Source organism: Drosophila rhopaloa, unplaced genomic scaffold (assembly GCF_018152115.1).
Source record: "Drosophila rhopaloa isolate 14029-0021.01 unplaced genomic scaffold, ASM1815211v1 contig_155, whole genome shotgun sequence".
NCBI lineage: Eukaryota > Metazoa > Arthropoda > Insecta > Diptera > Drosophilidae > Drosophila > Drosophila rhopaloa.
Genome location: NW_025335034.1, coordinates 6,806,132 through 6,830,223, shown reverse-complemented (window position 1 = coordinate 6,830,223; position 24,092 = coordinate 6,806,132). Strand labels below are relative to the sequence as shown.

General features: G+C 44.7%; 2 protein-coding genes across 11 annotated transcripts; one reads left to right on the top strand and one right to left on the bottom strand.

The window, feature by feature from the left end:
- Positions 1 to 1,167: 1,167 nt before the first annotated feature.
- On the top strand, positions 1,168 to 23,504 carry LOC108042239 (complexin). 10 transcript variants are annotated; one of them, XM_017120424.2, is made up of 8 exons: positions 1,168 to 1,253; positions 3,615 to 3,781; positions 5,421 to 5,586; positions 9,129 to 9,140; positions 17,123 to 17,280; positions 17,546 to 17,678; positions 19,504 to 20,648; positions 21,976 to 23,504. In XM_017120424.2, the coding sequence occupies exons 3-7, from the start codon at positions 5,532 to 5,534 to the stop codon at positions 19,575 to 19,577; spliced, it is 432 nt and encodes a 143-aa protein (XP_016975913.1). In that variant the 5' UTR covers positions 1,168 to 1,253; positions 3,615 to 3,781; positions 5,421 to 5,531; the 3' UTR covers positions 19,578 to 20,648; positions 21,976 to 23,504. The 10 variants fall into 10 exon arrangements, with proteins under 10 accessions (XP_016975913.1, XP_016975910.1, XP_044313250.1 ...); XM_017120421.2 differs by lacking the exon at positions 1,168 to 1,253 and adding an exon at positions 1,278 to 1,372; XM_017120422.2 differs by lacking the exon at positions 1,168 to 1,253 and adding an exon at positions 2,762 to 2,856.
- LOC108042238 lies at positions 13,826 to 16,785 on the bottom strand. Its single transcript, XM_017120420.2, has 2 exons — positions 15,665 to 16,785; positions 13,826 to 14,947 (listed from the first exon to the last, which is right to left on the bottom strand). Exons 1-2 carry the CDS (start codon positions 16,575 to 16,577, stop codon positions 14,004 to 14,006), a joined length of 1,857 nt encoding a protein of 618 aa, XP_016975909.2. The 5' UTR covers positions 16,578 to 16,785; the 3' UTR covers positions 13,826 to 14,003.
- Positions 23,505 to 24,092: the final 588 nt, after the last annotated feature.

Sequence of the window (24,092 nt, the reverse complement as noted above, 5' to 3'; positions counted from 1 at the left end):
AGTGCCAAGACTTTCACTAGAGTCCAATCCAGTTTTGAAGTTCCTATAGCAAATATCGACTGAAGAATATTACCTTCGGCTCTATAAAGACCCGTTTAAGCTCCCTTTTAGCCGGGTGAAAATAAAAATGTCTTTGAGAATGCCTGGCCAATGAAAATTTCTATCAATTTCCCTCCAATTGGCCCCAAAGGGTATCTCAATTTTTGCGTCCATCTCACTAAGTACGACCGCATTCCCGTTTAGCACGCTGAGGAAATCTCCAGGCGAAAGGGTCTCCAGGCAGTCATTAGGGTCTGCCGTGCGCCAAATGTGGCCAATTTGCCTGCCGACGGGTCGACTGATGACAGAGGGAGCGAATGTCGAAAAACAGCGCCAAAAATAATCATAACAAGCAAATAGGCTATGAAAAGCGGCAACGCGAATTCCTCTGTTAAACAGCGGAAGGAAGAAAAAAGCGAAACGAGGGGCTTAATCAGGAATAATTCCCGGCATGTGACGAAGTAAACACCTGAGCAGGTGGCATAAAGCGAAATGGGTTTGATTTTAATCAAAATAATGGCATCCGACACCACATGATGACGTGTATGCCTTAATTAAATAATGTATATAAATTGCTCCTTCGGCTCTCGCAAGCACACAGCCACACACCCAGTGGAATCGTCGTTGGAGCTCCCTCTCCGCTAAATTCGAGCTCATCCGGCAGGAGGAGATCCTGCGGATCGGCAAACAATCCGGGCATTAGCTGTTATCACTCAATATCATCCGGCTGGTGCGTAAGCGCCACAAAGGAGACAGAGCACACATGGCCAGAAATTAGCGAAGGATAACCTGTCGCCGTTTCCGTATCCGTGCGAGGTCTATCCGCACATGAAGCAATTTGTTTACCAGACTACCAGACTGCGAGGCTTATGTAAGCCTGTAAGTAGATACAAACATGGGTGGGGGCGTAGCTCTCGTCTAGCAGACAGACGGATACGCTCACGCCCAGGACGCGTTCGCTGGGCCCAAAGGGAAAGTTGTTATTAGCCAACAATTTGGCTGAAAGCTTTCGGGGAGCAAGCTTTCGCCTGGTTTGGGGGTCAACTGTCAAAACTGACAGAAGTGGGCACACTCGCCATCGTTCTCTCTGCGATGGGGAGGCTCTCTCCGTCGTGTTGTTGCCACAAATTTTACACTGGCTAACAGTTTGGCGTTTTCGGCAGTTAATGTAGTTTCAGCCAGCAGGAGCAGAGCCAGCAGAGCGAACTTTTTCGGTTTGTATACATGCGTCGCCGTCGAGTAGCAATCAGTGTGACATTGCCGAGTGCCGCGTGCATTGCCAACAGGGAAAATACCTAAGTTTTGTAGTTATCCGTGCCCTCGACTGTTTTAGGTAGGCAGTGCATGAAATCGCCGAGTCCCACATTCTCCGGCCACGTCTAGTTTTTTCGCGCTGTTCGCCCCTCGCCCCTCGCCCCTCGACCCACGACCATCGACGACCCACGACCAAGCCTAATAGCCAGTGGACCATTACCCCAGCGACAGCAATGCCCTGGTGGCCAGGACGTGACTGTCATCCTAAGCAAGGAGCGTCGCTCTGCGGAGCCAGAAGTAATAAGCAATTTGGCGGAAAAGTTATATCGCGCTGCGCAGCCACAGCTAGCTGGAACATAATTGATTGGTATATAAGCCAGCGGATGGCGCCGGATGAAGAAAGGAAGACCACATAGCCACCACACTCACGTACCACGGGCAGTCTGGCGAATCGCTAAGAAACTATAATTGATTGAGTGGAAAACAATAGAGCCCGCCAGTGGCATGGATTTGTGTCGCACTAATTAGAAGTCTGGAGACTTATTTTTAGTAAGACAGCCCCGCTGCCCGGGGCCATTGATGCACTTGTCACGGCTGGGGCCGACGGACGAGCGGACGAGCGGATGAGCGGACGTGGCCAGAACTTGGCAATTTCCTCCTTTAAAGCTCTGCGCTTCCGATGCTGCCTTCCTGCCTTCCTGCTTTTCTGCCTTCCCTTTGTCGACTCTACATGTGCAAACAAACTGGAATGGCAACTGACAAGCGAACAAAGGCTGCTGGTGCTGATGTGTGCAAAGGCAATGGCAATGGCAAAGGCTCCGAGTGGCGATGATAATGACTCGTTAGCACAGGCCCCATACGGCAGAACGAGCGTCTTATCAGTTGACGAAATTACAGCATTACGCATACGACTAGTGGCACGAATCAATATCGTATCTCCCGCGCATTCGGCGCAGGCGCCAGCGCACAAATGTAGGCAGCGCTTTCGGTTGCTGATTTCAAAGTCAAAAAGTCAAGAGAGGGAGAAAGCGAGAGAGTGAAAGAGAGGGGGGAGAAAGCAGAGAGAACGCTTAGAGAACGCTTAGGGAGGGGGGGGAATCGAATTATGTAACAGACAAAAAGTAGCAGCAGATAAATATATTATTAGTGGCAGTGGGAGGCAGGAAGCCAACTGGCGTTACATAAAGGCAGGACATTGGACATGGGGCATGTGGGTGGAGGTACTCATAGTCCTTACAGCCCTACAGCAACAAGAGCAGGCTTTTGCGCCTTGAGCGCTTTTCCCGCAAACGGGCCCCCAGTGTTGTTGTCCCTATCTAAGTCCTTGTTCCACTCGTTTCCACTCGGGCGGCCGAACGGAGAAAACACTCAAGCACGAGCACGTAGGATTCCGGAAGGGGCCAAAGCTCGTCCCCCCGGCGGGTTTTTTATTGGATTTCGGGCCGCAGACGTCGCAGTCGGCGTCGACGTCGGCCGCTCGAAAGCGGTGCCGCGGCGCCGAGCCGAGTTTTCCATGTAGGGAACTCGGCAGTGGCGTGCAGAAGAGTGCGAACATAGCATGAAGTAAGAAGCGCCGAATAAAACATAGCGACGGCCTAGGTGAACAGTGGAAAAACAAGCAAAAGTACTAAGCACACACTCACCAGCAGCCGAGTGCGGAGTTGAGCGAGTGAGCGTGTATATAGGGCCTTGTGCACATATCACGTATACGTATGTCGATACTGGCCCATCGTGGTATTCAAAAGTCGACGAAAGGGCCACGAGCACGAATGAAAATCTAAATTGATTAAAAGAATCTATTCTATCGAGCTAATTCAATTGCTCGACCAGTTGACTGAGTGCTCTAGTGCGAGCGCAGCTTTATGTAATCAGCATTAGTGAAAAAACGAAACACGGGCAGACGGCAAAAGAATACGGCCTGGCGTGCACAGCACTCGAAATTCAATCGAATTTGTTTGCTGCGCGCGTTACGTAAAAATCTTGTTTGTTTGCGGCACCCGCCTCCCCGTCTCCACGCCTCCACCGTCCGACCCTTTCCCTCCACGGGCATAAAGGCACTTACGTGCACGCTCCCATAAAAGAAACCCTAATAAAGAAATATCGATAAAAGCAACAAAGCAGTGGCACGGCAGCACAATAACAGCGACGACAAGAGCAACATCGGCACAATGCGACCCCTGGGGGAGTGTGTCCGCTATTTTTAAATTAGCGCCAGGCCAGTAGATTGTAGGTCGGGGCAACCGAATGCCCCCGAATCGATATGAAAACTCTGGACTGTGGATCGTTATCTCATGACTTCCGTGTCTCTGCTTGCCTTTCAGGAACCCTGTCCGCCTAATGCACGCTCTTCTCTGTGGATTTCTTTAAAACAAAAACACTTTAACGCAGACTATCTCCGAACTTTGCTCCTTCAACAACAAAATCCGCACACACAGGAATCGGGAATCCAGCGGGAATCTGAAAGGAATACTTGCTGAACTCAGACCAGGTAAGTGAGTGGCCCAACCAATCCGAAAAGTGTCCAAAGTATGCGCCAAGTATGCTCCAAACTTTTACGCATTTTACGTCAAATATTTGTGCAAAGTTTTTCCGCATTTTGCACATTTTCACGCGTAGAGTTCTTGGCGGCAGTGAAAAGCTCCAAGCTCATTATACAACCCTTAGGATTGCTCAAAAGAATAGGAGATTCAATTTAAGTCTCTTCGATTCAGACGCCCCACAGCTGGCCACTTTCACAAGAAAAGGACAAATGGCTTAATGCCAACTCTGCGCATACTTGATACTTAGCTAAGCCATCTTTCTTGATACTCGCTGACCCTTTTCTAGCCGGGCCAAATGGTCATGAGCGTGGGTGTGGTATTGGGCTGGAGTCAGGCAACAAAATATACACGGGTCGAGTCGAACATAGCTTATTTGCGTGTTTATTGGCTTTGGCTTTCTTATTCGGGCCCGTTATAGAAAACTTCAAATGTAATTAGATAGCCAGCTGAGCGGTCTTCGGGTCAACTTGGGTTGTTTATTCGTATAGTTGTATAGGGATAAGAAGAGTTCCTTGTTTTGGTTGGGACCACACCTTTGGCCAGCCGACCATAAAATTCTAGGCACGAATGCCATAAATTTTCGCTTCTATTTACATATATTAAGTCAGGTATGTTCGTCCTTGCCGTACGTTCCGGCCCACGAACCCCTTTGCCCGATTCATTTTCGACCGAGTTGGGCGTCTGTCCCCGTCCCGCGATGCTGGGGATTAAAGTGAATGTTCCAAACTGCAAATGCCCAGGCCAATAAACAATTCAGCTGTTTGCCGACTGACTGACTGACTGACTGACTGACTGCCTGTCACGGCTGCCAGCTATAGGGCCCGAAAATGGACCGACAGAGAGGTCTCTGCAGCATCAGCTTAATTCATTAGCTCGGACGGGAAATGAAGGCGGATCACCAAGCCAGCGGCGAAATACGGGCTCTATCTGCCACTGCCCGGAGTTTGCCCGTCCGTCCGTCCGTTTTTATGTCAAACTAATTTCGTTGCTCGTTTGCTGGTGTTGTTTTAATTTGCGCAGCTACCCAGAAACAAGTTGCCGCCTTCGGCTTAAGTTCGTTAGCCCAATTTGCGCAAATATTAATACATGGTTACAAAGGGACAGACACAGCCAGCAGCAGCAGAGGATAGTCTGTTGGCGAGGTCCTGCTGTTGCTCCCCAGCCCGCGGCGTTAATAAAATTGAAAATTTTGGCTGGAGGACACGGAGCCCACATTCATTACGGCATTATTGTGCTAGAAGACCGAGCCGAGTTATTAGATTTCCCGAATTGAGTACACCACCAGGACACCCCCAAACTGGAGGGGCAGGGCAATCAATGCAGATGTCACTGAAACGGGGACTGGGGACAAGTCATGAACTGGTACTGATGACAGTGGGAGCCGCGCACGTTCGCTCGGAGTGAAATGTCGGGTCCTGAAGGGCAGGATGGCGGCCAGTTCGACTTAAGGCATTTGAGATAAGCGGCTTAAAGTATCAGGCGGCGCAGGTGACTGGGCGGGGCAGCCATCCCCATCCCCCAGCCACTCCTTTGTCCTGCCACACACCAAATTAATTTGCTATTTTCTCTTTGCTCCGCCGCTTTCAGCTTACGTAGGAAGAGGACGTAAGGCCAGCGCGGACCGCAAGTGCATTGCCTCGAGCGGAGGACCCCCAGAAGGACCCACAGGAGCCACGCCCCTAGAGCGACAGCCCGGAGATGGCGGCCTTCATAGCTAAGCAAATGGTTGGAAACCAATTAAGTGCCGTTAAAGGTAAGTCGCACCGGAAACCCCGGCTCCGAGTCGTCACCCTCGAGCATTTTATTTTTGGCACCCGATCAATACACATTGATAGGATGTGGGGGTATACATAATTCATTTTCAAGCTGCTGCGCAGCGACAAAAATTACCACACATGAAAGTGGCCAACGCTTTTAGATACACACCAAGGTCCTGTCCCTTCCGCCTTCCGCCTTCCTCGTCCGCATCCGCATCCGCATTGGCATCCGCATCCGCATCTCCACCCCCTCCTAGGCATTAGGTAAAGTCATTGGGTTCCCATTGCCCCTGCTGTTTAATCAGCGGCTGTGCAATCGCTCGGAAAATCATTGAATGCTTTTAGAAAGAGAAAAGAGCGAAGGCGAGGGCGAGAATATTTAAGTTGAAATGCTTATCAACCGACAACATGCGAGCCCATTCTAGGCGGAGCATTTACATGGAGCACCCCCTGTGACATAATGTGCCTCTACTTACCCCTACCTACGGCAGTAATCTCGTTCAATTTGCAAGCACGCTGCAGTGCCATTTCAAGGCTCTGCCCCATCCTCATCCTCATCCTCATCCCATCCCAGAGCCTCCAAGTTGCAGCTGAGCTTGGCTGAGCAGAGCACATTACCGGGTCTCTTATCGAACGCAGAAATTCTGCACGAATGCGCAGGAAAGTGGTTCCGACAAATTGATACAGTTAATTGTGTAGATTGATGTTGAATTTGTCACACTCCCCTGCCCAGGCTCCAGCTGGAGAAGAATCCGAGCCGGGCGACTCAATCACTCTGCCGTCCTGTCTGCCAGGATGTCAGCTGCGGCTCAACTCGAGATTGCGGTTAGTGCGGTTGGCCATTAGGCCGTCAAGTCTGGCAGTGACGAGGCCTGGCCACGTTCGAGAAACATGAAAACGCTATTAGCATGGGCGTAAAACTCGAAAAACCAAATCAAGTCATACTCATGTAGAGAGCGATTGCGTGGGCACTTGCACACTTCCCCACGTGGGCCAGTTACCAAGATACTATGTTTCGGATACTCCACTCTCCCTGTTTCCGAATCTCACACTTGAGTCCTTTGGCTGCGAGCTTCACCACCCCCCTCCCTCATCGCCGACTGCTTAAAGTCCTCAATGGTGCAGCAAGGCGGTTACTTAATTTTCGCCATAAAATGCGGCTGAGTGATGAAAGCGAAATAAAATAAACCCATTAAATTCATGGTCGGGAATGTTGGCGCACAGAAATGGCTCAGCTTAGTTCCCGTTCGCCAGCTTCACATGTCAATTGTAGAGCAAAAGGTTTTCCAACGCTTTTCCATGAAAAACATATTTTCCGGATCTAGATTGCGACTCTGCTCCTGACTTGTGCGCGGTGGGGGGCTGGAGGCAAAGCTAGCTAATGCGTTTCCATTGTCAAGCCATTCGCACTCGCAATCAGACAATTTATTTGAGCTCGCCTTAGCCTTTATTACTATTGCCTGTCTTACGTAAGGATAAGTTATGGATTTGTTATAACTAAGCTGGCCTAGGTTGGGGGTAGAACACTTTACTCGAGAGAAAAATTGCTTTGTTCATCACTTAAGACACACTTTATACTAACATTTTATTTTAACTTTCGGCTGCACTCGTTCTTTTATTTTTGATGCGTTGAATGATGTATATTTATTAACATCGTCTTTTATTTTCAGGTAAGCGTTCAAAAAAATCCACCTGAATGTCCAATAAATAAAGTGCGTAAGTTTCTGTCACCCCCACCCCCAATCTACCTTTCATACATTTTTGAAACAAAGATCTAAACTTTTTAAAATTTCAAAGCATACATTACCAACAACTTAATATTTAATAGAATAAGCATTGTTTTTATGGCACTACCTATTTAGTTTACAGTTCACCGCTTTTGTATCTGTTTTGAATGGAGACCCAGGTTTTATTGATTGGCAATGAAGCATGAATACATGATTAAAATTTATGAATAGTATACCCTAGACCCGTTCAAGATTGAAACTAAACAAAAGTTTTCCATATAAAAGTATTTTAAAATAGTTTTACTTAAGCTTAGCCTTGCACAATACATATAATCCACAAAACCAAGAGCCCATATTTGCTTTCAACCTCTCAATATGATGAAACTACTATGTAACAGAAATATTCAATATCAATCCACACAGGAAATATATTTTTTAAAAATATTTAGATCTTGCACATAAACATAAACGAATTTGATTGTATTTATTCACTTTTCAAATCTAATAAAATAATTAAATTAAATAATTCAACTAATTTGAGTAAAGTATAATAAAATTTTTACAAACAGATTTCTGGGTAGATTTTTGCGGTGTTATTTGTTAAACACATTTTAAAACTAATAAAGAACGCTACAAGTTAAAAGCCCTGACAATCAAAATTTTCGGAATCACTGCTAAATAAAAACATATTGTAATTGTCTAACAACTTACTATAAACCAATATTTTTAACGCAAATGAACCAACAGTACTAACGTAACTCATTTTCTTTTCAATTGAACATCATTTTGTGTTGAAATTTAATCATAAGTCATAACACTAAGCATTGCTGTTTGTCCTAACTCAGCTAGATATTTTCATGTCCTTCGGATATATTATTGTTATCGTAATTTATTTAACCTAAGTACAGATCATACGACAAAAATCCACCCGAAAGAAAGTCCCTCCCAGCCACACACCAAAAACAAAACAAGAATAAAATATATTTGTTCACTCCTACAATGCCTTCACAGCCGAACTTTACCTCATTGTAAAACACACGAACACAAGAGCTTGACAAACACACCCAGTCAAACACACAGAACGACTCCCAAGTGCACAGCAATCTGAGGAATATCTCCGCTTTTCTACCCCTGCCCCACTCACTTCCCTTCCATATCCATATCCAGACCTACCACCACCCCCTTCCCATCCCATCCCACCCAATCCGCCTCCCCTAACAGCAAAAAGTCTACAGAAACAACAAATACACCTCGAGCAACAAAAGCCAACAAAGAACACAGCTGCCATCGCACCGATAAAAAACATACAGAAAACACAATTCAATTTCTTCTATTACAATTTCTTCCTGACTACCAACCCTCGACTTTCTTTCCGCTCTTTATTTAGTACTCGCCTATTTACATGAATGCCACGCCCAAGCCAATCCCCGATCCCCCGAGCACTCATGACCCATGACCCCAACTACCTCCCTAATGGAATTGAACTTGAACAAGCTAAAAATTAACTGGTCGGGTTCCTTCATCTGGCCGTTCGAGCCGTTCCTGTCATTCTAATTAAAATCCAGAATCCGCCGGCGGCAATTCCCAGCGATCCCAGCCACATTTTTAGCTAGCTTCCATGCGACTTTTTACGTACTTATCCAACTTCTTCTATCATTATATATACCTATACACACTCGCAGTAATGCTACTATTTACTCACACACAACTTGCAACTTCGAATTCCAGTTCATAAAGCGTCACAATGAATCAAAACAGATAGTAATATTAATAAAACTTTTCCTCTACTTCCCCGACCACACGCTCGACAGATGCTGCAGGCGGTAATTTCTCTACTTACCTTATTATTTAACGTTACTAAGTCCATTAATATATCTCGTATGCCTTAGTCTTGATGCAACTCACAGCGTCCACCATAAGTATTGGACATGCATTTCCACTAGAATCAGTTATAAATGGATGGCATCACATAATTAATATCTATTTCCGAAATTCCAAATTCCAAATTACAATCAACACCAGTCTCATGATAAGCATCCGTTTTTTCAGGATAATTCCTTGTATTCCGCTCAGTAACTCAGCTTATCACGCTACCCCAGATTCTATTTGCAAACGCACGCCTTAAAGATAGATAATCATACAGTAAATAAAAATAGTTGCATCAAAGCGCTTTTCGTTCGGATTATTTTGTATACCCAGGAAAAAAGTGGGTGGAAAGTGCACCTTGGGGAAAACTTGGCAACGTCAAAATACGTTTAAAAATGCTTAGACTGCAAAAATTAAATTTCCACAAAATTTACGCGCTGACAACTCAGAAGCACATAACTTGATTTGGAAGTGAATTAAAACTTGGGAACTAATAATTTCGACCCAAAAGATGGCGCCACACTTATCGAACAATTTCCGCACAACTTGATTTCGTTTGGTTAAAACACGTTAACTACAACATCAATTCAAGAACTCTGTTGTCTAGAATTGAGTATAATTAGCATTGAGTTGCGTTCTCTGATTTTATTTACTTAGAGACAGTTAATTTATTTTTGATTTGATACAAAATATACTCTTTTAGTCGTTACACTCAAACTCTTGCTTTCTGCGAAAATTGTTTTTTTAAAACGTTTTTTATCTACTTCTTCTACTACTACTCTACTATCGAACTACTTCTTCTACTGCTATGTACTACTTAAACCAATATGGAACCATACTAACTACAAAACTACTTACATCTTCTACTATTCTACTATAACTACTCTAATTACAACTCAACTACAACTACTACCTATATACTACGAATTTACAATGAGGTAAAGTATAAGTATAAAGTATATAAATTATTAAAAACAACATAGACAACTAAAGAAAAACCAATCGCATACCCAAAACGAAATATAACTTGTAATATACACATACCTGTTTGTAATCTCTTGATATGCCCCAGTTAAGTCTTCAAAAGTTAAGTGTACAGAGTTGTTTATAAAATGTCGACCAAACACCTTACACTCGCTACTATGATAATCCACACTGATAAGCAGACATTTTGACACATGTGAGTACTACAATATATTCCTTTAAATGGAATATATGGTTATGGTATACTCGTACAATCAGTTTAAATCGGGAATAACTGCCATTTTCAACTGACCGACGCACCTGCCAAGATATGTAACACCATAAGGTGTTGTGCAACCCCTTTGATATTAGTTTCAAGCCACTGGAAAAGACAGAGTTCAGATGCTAATTCACGTATTGCTGGTTGGCTTGCGTGGCTCGGGTGGATGAGGAGTAACGTTGCTAGGATCCGGGAATAAATTATGTATATTAAAAATTCCTTAAATATCCCTGAGCCGAGTACAGACCAAAATATTTGCATGCGGCTGTCCGGCCTTCAGCCCACACGATGCGAAGCTGTGCATTTTTGACAAATTTTGCCGTTTGCTGGCATGACGTCGCATTCCTAACGTGCCTGCAAAGGGTCTCCGGGTGGAAGTGGCATTATAAGAAAGGGTCGTGTGCAGGCGGTGAAATGCCTCCGTCCGCCCAAGAGCCCTGAGCGCGAAGAGTCCGTCCAGCCAAGATGGTCCGAGCAGCCAAAGGCGCAGCGTCGGCTTAATTTCACACACAAAACACTTGCACACGCCCACGCCTTCTCACTTGAGCACATCGCAGTCATAAGTAAATATCGGGCCCTTTGAGGCTGTTAAATTATAATTACGGGCGGAGTGTGGTAGTTGCTATCAGCGACAATGACAATGAAAACATTAGCAGGAAGGCGTATGGCATGCCTCCGGTTCAGCGATTAAGCCAGTGTCTCCTTGGAAGTCGCACGTAGTCGCACACATGCCTCGGGATTCCTGATCAACCTCCGTCCTCTTCCTTTTCCTGCCATTTGCACGCAGCCGTCCCTTTGACCCAGATGCGTAAAAGACGGTGGCGGTTTCGGGGTCCAGGGAAGCTCAGCGGGCTTGAACCGGATTAAGCAAGAAAATAATTTGTCGTTCGTGCCCTTTCACCAACTCCTTACGGAGAAGGCAGCAAAAAATTACGCAGCCTAGTCAAAGGGGACGAGGGTGAAAAAAATACTTGACACAAATGAGCGAGCTCCGCCCCTCCCCCCATTTCCATACCCATATACACAAATGGGAGTGCGGGGTTGGCCTCTGTCACAATAAAAATGGAAATGGAAGTGTAATGTAGTATTCCTCGACGAGCGTGTGTATTAAGTCGAATAAATGTCACCCGACCAGCATCCGCAGCCACATCCTCCGGCACAGACCCTGCCATCCGCCTAGGTTGGGGCTTAGCCCTATACTTATGGCTGTGGGTAAGACAATTACGCTGGCTCCGTGGGTCCTCCTTGGGCTCGTCCGCGTTCCATTTGCGCCCTGGCCTCGCCACGTCGTCATCATCCGGTCGCGCTGACGTGTTGGTATTCAAAACAGCAGCCGAAGCAATAAAACGCACTCTAGGGTTTATCCGAGGGCTGCGGCTCGTATATCAGACTTATGACTTCTGCCAAACACTTTCTGATGTATTGTGGGGGAGGGCCATCCCTCATCCCTCATTCCTCATCCCCCATAGCCATCCGATCCCCTGGCCGGGCTCAAGCCTAACCCGGCCCAGCTCCTCGTGGCAGATAGGTATTAAGTACCCTCATTTCGCCCATGACACGCAGCGAAAAGTAAAGCTTTTAACGGCAAAAAATGAAATGAATGGAGGCAAGAAACCCCAAGAACCAACAACCAATTTGTACGGACTGGCCGACAGATTTTTCGGGCTGTCAGGAACATTTCTCATGCAAATTGAAAGCTTCCGCAGCCTTAAAGGGCCATCAATGGCCCTCGCTAACGGGTTGTCCATTTCCATTGCCATTTCCATTAGTGGGGAGCAGCAATAGAAAATAAAGAGGAACGGAGGGCCAGGAATGCCGGGCCACTGTCGGAGAAGAAGTGCGTCTTGCCCGAGCGGTGTTAATTATGTCGGCATGATAATTGCATTACAATAGGCTTGATTAGTTTTTAATTGAATTGTGCACTTATTCAGGGGCCATCTTGAATCTGCAACTGGAGTCGAGTTTTAAGGGGTTTTGGCCATCAACTTTGAGGGCCAAGTTATGTCCATAACAGGCACAATCGCATTCGCCACTTGGTGGGTGTGGGAGTGGGTGATCAGCACACATAAAGCAAAGGGGAAGTTCGTAAAGTTCATAAAGTTCATAAAGCAAATTACGAAAGTCCCATAAAAGCGGTCCTCTCCTGCTCCTGCTCCTGGCTTCTGTTCCTCCTGCTGGGAGTGTCGGCTATTTGACACCATTTCGGCAAATCAATTTTTATTATAAAATGCGTTGACTAATTTATGAAAACAATAAATGCGTCTGCAAATCAAGTCACAGTCACCCTAAAAAGTTCATTCACAAAGCCATTCGCCAAATTGATGACTATAAATTCAATTTAATGTGCGATGCCTTTTGCACCCGCCAAGCGAGAGAGACGGAGCGCCGCGAGAGAAGAGCCGAGTGTGGTCATCCCATCCGTCATCCCCGACGACGTTCCCCATCCGCCCCATGAGCCCGGGAAGCGCTCAAGAGCAGCGAGCAGCGAGCAGCGAGCATGGAAATCGCGATTCTGCGCCGTCGCCGTCGGCGGCAGCGGTGCTGCGTCTCTGTCGCCACTCCATAGCACCCATTGGAGCGGGCAGAGAAGCTGGCTCGCTGCTCCTGCCAGCATCGCCGAAATCAGAGCCAGGACCAGAACGGGACTCAAGTCCGCTGGCAAGTGCGCAGGCGCAGGACTCGGGGGCGCTGAAATCTCGGCTCGTCCGACGTCGGCGTCGACTGCGACGCGACTGCGGCAGCCTGCACGGCGCCAGGACATAAAAGGCCGCGCCAGGACTGCCAGCACTCCTACTCCGGGTTCGCACTCCTGCGGCTGAAGTTCGCTCCGCCTGTCGCGGCGTCTTTGGCTTCCTGCACTCAGTTCGTGGGCACTCGTGGTCGCGCTCGCACTGCACTTCGGGCAGCCGCTTGGATCGATCGAAGCGGCCATGGCAACGACGCCACTGGAAGGGCCACCGCCACCCTCGTCGCCACCGCGACTGCGGCCGAGTCAGTGTGTCAGAGTTGCAGCTCCTGGCTGAGGCCGAGACGTGCCAGTAGTGCCAGCGTCGGCCGCGGCAACGGTTGCATCCACATCCACTCGCTAACGGAGGCGGAGACGAAAACGAAGACGGAGACGGTGACGGGGACTGAGACCAGACCAGAGAGCTCCACGACGGACAGATAGCAGAGGCCAAGAGCGCCCTGAAATCATGAATTTCATTGGTATGAAGCCCAACTCAGGTCTAAACCACAGTCTGCCTTTCAACCAACACTGCCTTTCGATTTCCGGTGGCGGACTCCTTGACTTCGACTACTCCCTCTGAACAAAACACTGCCACCACTCCACCAAACTACTACTACTCAACTCGCCACAACACACAAACGCTGTCACTCTTTCCGAATCTGTGTCCCATGTAAGTCTTTGCCAGCGAACAGCGATTCGCTTTCGTTTATTCCTTTTCACCTCAATCGGCCATACGTAACACAGCCCATCCGCGAGCATATGCTGGCACTAGGTGCTGGTGCAACTGGGACGGGAAAAATCAATCGATGGGGGCTTAAGGGGGAGACCTCGAGTGGTTGCAGGCCTGGCCTATCGATTTTTAACACCAGCGCTGGCGGCAGCAGAAAGTTCAAGGTCCGGCGGTCCGATGCTAGAGGGGATTGCACCACTGCGGGGGGCGAAGAGGGCATCACCGGGACGGCACTGGAATGCCTCGGCGAACTCCCGCGAGTTGCGCAGCGCGGCGTGGGTCACCTGCCGTTTCCGGTCCTGCTGCAGAGCTCCCAGCTCGGAGCGGCAGTCGGCGAGCAGGCTGCCCACGAAGAAGAGCTTCTGCAGCGACATCTTCGTCCTGCCGGCGGCCAGGAGCCTCTCGATCCTCTCGTGCAGCGGCGACCGGGGAGGCAGCGCCTGCTTGAAGCCACTCAGCGCCTGCCCTTGGGCCAGCAGCTGCAGGAGGAGGTCGTTGGTGTCCGCCTGGCCGGCGGTGCACTCCTGGAAGACGCCGAAGCGCCGCTCCGAGTCCAGACTCCGCCAGGCGCCCGGAGTGCGGGAGCTGCTCCCCGCGGTCACCAGACTCCGCGAGAAGAACTCCCCGAGCAGCAGGTAGTTCAGTGGCGTACTCAGGTTGCGCTGGTCGAGCAGGCCACTGACCGTGGCGAACTCCTGGGCGAACTGGCGCACCTGCTGCGAGGACTGTGAGGCCGGTTGCCGCCGGCGCTGGAACTGACGCAGCTTCTCCAGGTTGCGGTACAGGTTCCGGCGGCCCAGCAAGGTCGAGCGGTAGGCGGAGGCCAGTTGCTCGTCTCCGTCCAGGGTTAGGTGGATGACGCTGCCCAGGAAGTGCTGCGAGTTCTGCCGGGAGATCTCGTCGACCCAGACACTGCCGGCCAGCTGATCCGCGTAGGCCTTCCCCAGCGCTGAGTACATCTGGGCCAGTTCCACCCGATCCGCTGTGACTCGCTGCACAACGTGAGCGTAGAGATCGCCGGCATAGGTTTCCGCCAGCTGGTGACAGTCGGTATCGGCGATATCTGAAAAGAAGGGAATGTCTTTGAATACTGCGTGTAAGGGAAGCTTCACACAAAAAAATTAGCTTTGCGAAGGTTTCATTTAAGCATTACAATTACTTGTTAACTATCATTCACTCACTCCGACTTACAAAAATATTTCAAATCGAATCAACCCGATTGTAGGAACTTACTAAATCGAAATGGTAAGTGAAAGCCTATTAATCGATTATATAGACATTCGTAATTAATATGGAAGATTTGCTGATTATCAAGCACAGCGTAGAAGATGACCAATCAGGAAATAAAAAATAAAAGTGGGACATCTCGTTCACTTTTTTTTTTGTCAAATATGAAAATAGATTTTTAGTAACATGCGGAGCACTCTTCATATAACGACTTTGCGGTTGTTTTATTTTAGCCTCACACTTTAATAGCAGAAGGATATAACCTAACGAAAGTTCTTCAGAAGAGATCGACAGAAAATGTTAACTAATGAACGGTATACAAAATCTACTTTAACTCAACTCACACACTTGGCTTAACAACTCTTTTCACTCTATTTTCACTAGTTCAAGAGATCCTCGAGTTCAGATTAGAACACTTCCTCGTTCGATATTTTTGAGAGACTTAAGTCTACGTAGAATGAACTGATGGCTATTCCATAATAACAGTTAGAGTCATAGGCTCATTATTCCAACGGAAATCTGAACGAAGTCCGTAACTACTCAGTATACGCACCCATCAAGTAGTCCGTCCAGATCCAGTTGAGCAGTCGCACCATGCTGGTGTTCTGGAGCAGCACCAAGTAGTCGACCAGTCTGGGCAGTTGTTTGACCACGACCGTGTCGCCGGGCTGAGGCGTTTTGCCGCCCAGGAACTTCCTGAAGTAGCCATCCCAGTCCAGTCTGGGCAGCGAGGCGTTCCCGAAGGCGCTGCGCTTGAAGTTGCCGTAGCTGAACTGGACCTGGTCCTCGATGTGTTCCGCCTTGACTATCTCCCGCCGACTGCGCTCCAGGCTGAGCACCTCGAGGGCGGCCACGTGGGCGCGGCTCTGTTCGATCCCAAAGCTCTGGAGGACCTCGCTCACGCGCTGCTCGAACTTCCTCAGAGTGTTGCGCCGCGTGGTGTCGGGCTGGAGCACAACCAGGCGCTTGTTCGACTGCATGGTGACCACCGTCTCGAAGAAGTAGGGCGCCCCCATCTCGTGGAAGTGCCCGAGCAGCGCCAGCCAGCTCTGGGTTTGGTTGGTCCGCTGACTGGCGTTGGCCTTGAGTGGCTCCAGGGCGGGCCAGCCCCCGCTGAGCCTGAATAGCTGCGAGCCCTTGAGCGCCTCTATGCCGCGCCCAATTTCGCAGGACCTGAAGAAGTTCACGAGCTGCACCTCCATGTCCATCAGCTGCTCGTTGTCCGCCTGCTTGAGGAAGCTCTGGACCCGCTGCCGACCCGTCTGGCTGAGGTTGGCACTCCGCGAGCAGACGTAGCTGTAGAAGTCCTGGCAGGGCTGCTTGCTGGTGTCCAGGTACTGCTCCAGCTTGTAGGAGAAATGCAGCAAGTCGTTCTCCACCCTGGCCATCTTGGACGTGGTGGAAAGGCTGTCCTGGCCGCGGGCGAGGCCAGCCACCCACAAGATGGTCAATACTCTCGAAAGCATATTCCTCGAATTGCTAGTTCCGTGGCGGCTCAAACTGAAATAAGCCCGCCACAGTCCACTGTCTCTGCCGAAGGCACCGGGCCTTGTTTCGCTCCTCGAAGGTCGGAATGGCAAAGGTCGTCGCTAATACGTTGGCACACTTCCGCGCTTCTGCTTCCAGACTGGGCTGTGCCTAAATCCCAACTAATCGCGTTCCCAACCGTTTCCCCTGTCACTGACAGTGGCAATGTGGAATGGAAATAGAATGGGAAATGGAAATGGAAATAGAAACGTTAAACACTCGAACTGATAACCCGGCGGGCGATAATGAGTCAAGCTGCTGGACGGGCTTTTAATCAAGTGTGTCAAAATGTCAGGCTTTGAATGCGATCTAAAATTGGTCACGGCCGATTTTGAATTAATCAAAAGTGGAACTTGCTTAGATTCTAAGGCTGTATTTTTCAAAAGACTTTCCCGAAATCGGTTTTAATACGTACCCGCTAGAGGAACAATTTGAAGTCCCCGGCTAACCCTTTCATTCTGTCATTCTTAAACAGGCGCTGTAGGAGGTGATGGAGGCGATGATGGCGACGACAAGGAAAAGGCAGAGGAGGAGGAGAGGGAGCGTCAGGAGGCCATTAAAGAGGCCGAGGACCGGCGCAAGGAAAAGCACCGGAAAATGGAGGAGGAGCGCGAGAAGATGAGGCAGGACATTCGCGATAAGGTAAGTGGCTGGGTCTTTGTGAACTCCGCAAATACTGTGAATTAGTCTTACATTACGCGAAAACGACTTCCTGCCGCAGTTCAAATTGACTCTAGTAGGGAGTCCTTTTCATGAGCGACTCCCTAACGGAGTCAGATTGATCTACAAAGGAGAGAGACAACAAGGAGCAGCTGCCAAAAGTGTTAGCCGATAAGAAAGTAGACTCTAGCCAGCACCCACCGATCTAATTAACCTGTTGATCTACCAATTCCCACTAACCATTTAGTACAACATCAAGAAGAAGGAGGAAATCGTGGAGGCGGCGCCCCAAGAAGAGCCCAATCCCCTGATGAGGAAAAAGAAGACGCCCGAGGAACTCGCCGCCGAAGCGGAGCAGGAAGAGCTCGACGATTTTACAAGTAAGTTATCGCTGTCGTTGTCGATCCAGGTCAACTTTTTGCTCAGCCACTGGCATCTGTCTACTGCTAATCTACCCACCAATGGGACGAGCCTTCGATCGCTCCTTTTCCGTAACCGTATTCGCTTTTGAGTTGTCTTTATTTTCGTTTCCAACTACTTTGCCGGCGGCTCACCCGAGTCGCGCCTAGTCCAGACAATACCTAAACATGTTGACTAACAGCTAAAACCAGAACCAAAACCGATTAAATATCAGCTAAATACTCTACGGCGCTCGAAAGTAGTAACTGTGTTTATGTTTGTGCATCTGTGTGTCTCTCGTATCTAAGTGCAATCGAACTATACAATATAACTCTCTGAACTGCTGTCCACTAACCAAGCTATCTATCTATCTATCTGTACTCTTTTCCATGTGCGCATAATATCTAAGCCCTAACCTAACTCTAATGCTAACTCTAACTGCAACCCTTTCTGTCTAAGATCTAATCTTCAAATGTAATGCAACGACGAGTATAACCATTGTCAAATACATTATTATATAACAAGTGTGCACACCATTCACATATTTCATTTTATTCAGTTTCTGAACTTGTGTTACGAATTACCATGTAAATGAGAATGCCCCGGAGAAATCTCGGGGCACTTACACAATTTTGTTAGTTTCTTTTTTCTATTTACGTACTTACATACATCAGTTGATATTAATTCTGGGTAAACACTGAAATTAATTAATTGGTATTAGCAGACAACGTAATTGTACTTAGGTTTTGTGTTATTCAATTAATTAGAATAAGGTAAGTGCGACCATCCGTAAGCTCGTATATTTTCCTTTTGTGTGGTAATCTTGTTGTAATACATTCGTATTCGAGAACTACTCTTTCGCCTCCCACACCACCAACAAAACCAATTTTTGAATACTCTCGCTCTTTTATCTATACCGCCTGTTCTCTGTAAATTGTTCTGTACAATACTCAGCATAATAAGACGAATCCTAAAAACCAAGTGTTGCTTTGCCCACCACAGGAACAATAAAACATTGAAAACTAATTTAGGACCACTGTAAAATGAGAATTTAATTAGGTTAGAAAAATTAGCTGCCGGGGTTACAAAATTACATGTCAAATTATTTTCTGTATTATTTGAAACATAATTCTCACCCAATGCACTTTTATTATACTAATAGCGCCTATTATTTTCCATCTAAAAATAAACACTAACAGAAAACTTGTGCTTGTGTCCTTAACTGCATTTTTAAACTAAACACTCATAACAAAAGTAAATAAAACTCAACTTTAAACCTAAAATAACTAAAAAACTTCTACGGTAAATGGACAAGAAACAAATACATAACTTTTTCCCTCTCGTTTACTCTTTCCCTTCAATATGAGTGCTGTATGTATTTTACATAATGCAAAGTCTTATGCAAAATATATATACTGCTCATGTACTGCATATGTATGTGTATTTCCTCCGCACCGAATTCTACATCTTTATCATTACTTATCTCTCTATATCACTCTATAAAACATCTAACTACTACTATACCTATAAGTCTGACTTTTACTTTGACGAAAACAGAAACACGACTTCTCTACAAGTAATTGCTTATTTGTTATGATTTTTACGATTCGTATACGAACGCTAAAAAAAGCTTTACAATTAATTCCCGTGAATATCTTACATAACAGTTACAGCTACAGTAGACCAGTTACAGTACAAAAGCATTCATGAATACATATACATACCAGTTAACATGTCAAACATTTGTAGTCTACTCTACAAAATACGCTTATTTATTGCTGTTTCCATACTCAATTTCTTTTACAGAACTGAAAAATCAAATAGAAACGCAAGTAAATGAGCTAAAAACTCAAATAGAGGGAAAATGTGTCATGCAGTGATATGTCAGTCATCATAATATAAAAATAATTAAATATAATGAAACAATGCAAATAATACTGATAATAACATTTAACCCATAAAAGGAAATTGATTTAACTCGACTCGAAATTGGATTTATTAATATGAGATCAGTTAAGTTATATTGGAAAGCATAAACGAAACGAATTAAACCCATTGCAAAGCTAAAGCCTAAAAAACTGTAACCCGGCGGCCACATAAACCTATTAAACGTTAAATCCCAAATCGATGACAGCTATAATCGGAAGCAGATATGCGAAATCAAAATGCGAACAGGACGGTGAACTCCTAATGAATTTTAAAGTAGCTAAAAAATAAACCAAATTATTTAAAGCCCAACTATAGTGAAAGCCTTTAATAATATTCAAATCACTTTGCTTCGATAATAATGTAATATACTCAAACCCAATATACAATACATAATCGTTGTTTAGTTGATAACATACAATAACATAACGATCTAATGAATATATCGAATCGGCTTGATGACATTCGAACCCAAATAGAAACGAGTAATAATGAAACAAATAAATAATAGAAAACCAAAAAAAAAGAAACCAAACAAAAAAAATTAAGCGAATGGTGCGACAGAGGAGGCTGCCGAATCATGTCGAACCGTCGAAGTATGTTGCTGAAATCACTTTGGACTTGAAATCCATCTACTTATATTAGTATGAGTGAAGAATGATTATGAATTAAATCGGCGAAAATGTTGAAATCGTCATTCAAATATATATATACACCCGTTATGTATATATGTAAATTTTATGAATTTAACCACGAGTAAATTATTATACTTGCAAACGAATTGACTGCAGATACGTTGAAATTATTGCTGATTCTCCAAATTGTTTACCAAAACCCAGAAAAGAAAACTATAAAAATAAAAGAAAAAGTTTCAGTCAGTTTGTTTTTGAAAGTTCGAGACAAAACATCTTTAACAGCTGTTACATTTTGTTTCTTTCTTATACAAACAACATACCCACACTACAATTGAGAATTTCTAACTATTTGAGAAAGTTAAATATCTCTCTGATTGATGCTTCTGAAATGTAAGTAAATAAGATTACCATATTCCTATATACTCTACCTTACTAAAATATAACCAACAATACCGGCCTTAAGTTTCATTTCTTATTTATTTGTATTCATACCGGCTGAGTTTTGATCAAATTACGGCTATTCCGTAGGAGATATTGTATAACAATATATGTATATCGATAATATATTGTAGTAGCCACTTAGACAAGGACAATAGCTTATAAGAGATGCTAGGCAGTTCGAGAGCATAATGCTGTGATACATTTAGCATACATTTTTCACCGATAGCCCACAGGCCTCCAAGCGAGATTCAGAGCCCCAGAATCTGGAAGAGAACAAAAAAAACATGCATGCAAGTCGGCTACAAGAAACAAAGACACCAAAACATACGACATATGTATATAAGTCTTTCCACCAAATACCCTTTACAACGCTGAGACCAGGCCGCAACCAGATCCGTCGTCTGCTCTTATTTTCCGCTTGTGAGGGGAAGAAACACATCTGATTACATGCCAACTCCCACATACCCTACATTTTCGCACATGGAATCTTTTCAGTGCTGACAAAATTGTATATACTTATACGTGTGTCTTCAACGGAGACTTTCCAAGGTACATATCGCATTATCGTATGCATGGATGTACGTACAACAGATCGAGCCGTTTCCGTTCTAAATCGAGGCACTTGTCACGTCCGACTGCACTGTTCTGATCCCAGGTTTCCATGAAATGATCTTAGAGATGAAGGACGATCCATCTTTAAATGGATTTCAGTTTGCATGCGATTTGTGACGTGAACGGCTCTTGTGTGTGTTATCAATATCTTCATATCACCCATACACACATGTATGAAATGTGCCACATTTTGAACATTGCCCTCCCTGACTGTAAAATCAACTAGTTGACTTTAATAATAATAACCCACATATTCAATGAGTTTAGATGATTCTTGCAGTCGGAAAGGACATTTGTGCTCCGGGTAACCGGATATACATAGCTTCCAAGTCGAATATCTTTTTTTAGTCATATTAAACTAACTAAACTAAACTAAATATACAAATAATAATAAATGTTTTAATCACACTGCATTCTATATATATATATCTCTCTCTCTCTCTTTCTCTGTTGTCTCTCTCTCTTTCTCTTCTTTTGTTTTAAAACACTCTCTTTTAAATCTTTAATCTGCGCCACTTCTACTCTGCCTCAAATTCTATATCTGAAAACAACTTGAACAACATTTGCAACAACACGAAACAACAACAATATCGACTATTATAACAACAACAACAACAACAATTCTACCAATTCTTCACAACTACGACTTGATGGTCCCTTTTAGACATGTACTCTCGGTGTTTAATTAATATCATCAACAACAACAACCAGAACAACAGCACAAGAAAACGCCTACAGCCAGTACAAGAACAACATCAACATCAACTACATCTACTACCGAAGTATCTTAATGTGTACCATAAGAGATGAACCATGAACTATTCAAGCAAACAATAGAAGCTAACAACTAGCTACATGAACAACAGCATCAAGCCAACATTTCCTACCATATTTCTGAACGTTGTGAATTAATTTGGATGTGGGTTGTCATTTAAACACACTCACCAGGTCACACACACACTTGGTCACTAGTCACATGCATTCAAACGGCTTTATGGTGTTGTAAATGTTAATAATTATGTACAGATCCAATAAATACCGACGAAATATATGTACAACCTGCATTATTAGTTGTGTTAAATAATGAAGCTTACAATGCCACGTTCTGTATCACCGGTAAAGAGCTAACATCCAAATCAGGAACAAAATTCTTTAAAACTCATGTCGAACTATCAGGTTAAGCTTCGACCGATGTTTCCGTTATAACGAATTCTCAATTTCTTGTTTTACACATATCGGTAAGGCAGCAATAAAGTTAAAAGGCCTAACGCCCCTCTCTGTCAACCTAAAAAAGCAATCCTCTAGTGCCCCTCGCTCCATACAAAGTTAGGAACGATCTAACTAATGAACGAATGCCTTAACGTGGCTCAGATGACTAGACCATGAGTAGCGAATAGATGATGATAAGAAAGGTGATCCTACCCTTAGGAAAGGTACTTGCAATCCCTAGCTTTGTTTCCCTTATCCTTATCCTTATCGCACTCCTGTTACTGAATCCAGATATCTTAGCTATGATCTTTTCGAACTCGAAACTATAAAATCTATATAGTAATGGCTTTCTAAATACTTATAGAAAATGTTTACCTAGATTCTACTATATCTATTCTGTTTTTCTCTCAGATACTTATATGAAGTTGAAGGTCACTTAATTGTTTAATATATTAAATAAACGAAAACGAAGAAAACCAACACAACTAATTGAAACATATTATTCAATCATAACCAAGTTTTTAACGTAATCATAAATGTTTAAAATGTTAAATGGTTCAGCCGATTTTATTTAATTTATAATTTGTTAATATTATGTTACCGTTAATGTTACAGTAATAAAATTGTAATTATATGTATATCAGAAAGTTCACGAAACCACAGATAATTAAACATTATTATCTATATATATATGTATATGTGTAACTTAATAGGGAAATGAATTTAATAGAGAAACAACAGACAAAATTATGAATAATAATGTTGAAAAGAATACCATTCAAGTCATTATTAGATGTGAAAGACGTTCTATACACAACAAAGGAATAAACAAAACAGAAACAAAACAAGAACAAAAACTTAAGAAATCGTTAATAGTTGATTAATTATATTGTTACTTTGAACATTTAATTAAAACAAACAAAAACAAAAGAAGGTATAATAAAAAAATATATATGTATAAATATATATGAGAAAACACAACAATACATTTGGTTTTAATTCCGAGTCGGCCACTATCTTCAGGCGCCACCATTGCCGTAATCCTACACTCCATGCGACCAAATACATGTCCTAACTACACTCTGCCTGCCTGATATCTGATACGTATAGCGAACTTGATTTGGCATGACTGTTGGTCTATATGTTTTTCTATCTATGTGTACCTGTACCTGTCTCTCTTTCCTCTGTCTCTCTGTATCTGTCATTATCGATCTGTCTATCTATGTCTAACACTGCTCCTCCAAGTGCCTGTCTTGCAGTTTAAAACAGTCCACACCTGAATCCACGTACATCCGTGAGTTTCAATGTCAGAATCACATCGAAAAGCCGATATCCTGCTGCCTACTTTTGCTGTGCTGCAAAGCCTTCTAGCCTGCTGAAGACACTGTAAAAAAGTGTTTAGGAATTAACAGTCCTATAAATCTTATAAATACCCCTTGCCCAGACCTTTGTGAATTCTCCTCAAGGAGTTACCTACGCAATCGGAGGCATCTTCAGGTTAGGCATCAGACGAGTAAGTATGTACTTATATATGAAAAATGTTAGATTTTCCTAGGCTATGTAACTTTTTGT

What these genes read in the sequence shown, in the direction of transcription:
- LOC108042239 (XM_017120424.2), top strand. Translation starts at nt 5,532, where the DNA reads ATGGCGGCCTTCATAGCTAAGCAAATGGTTGGAAACCAATTAAGTGCC. An exon ending in GGCAGGACATTCGCGATAAG is followed by an intron (nt 17,281 to 17,545) that starts GTAAGTGGCTGG and finishes CTAACCATTTAG; the next exon opens with TACAACATCAAGAAGAAGGA. An exon ending in AGAGCTCGACGATTTTACAA is followed by an intron (nt 17,679 to 19,503) that starts GTAAGTTATCGC and finishes TTTCTTTTACAG; the next exon opens with AACTGAAAAATCAAATAGAA.
- LOC108042238 (XM_017120420.2), bottom strand. Translation starts at nt 16,577, where the DNA reads ATGCTTTCGAGAGTATTGACCATCTTGTGGGTGGCTGGCCTCGCCCGC. An exon ending in CTGGACGGACTACTTGATGG is followed by an intron (nt 14,948 to 15,664) that starts GTGCGTATACTG and finishes CCTTCTTTTCAG; the next exon opens with ATATCGCCGATACCGACTGT.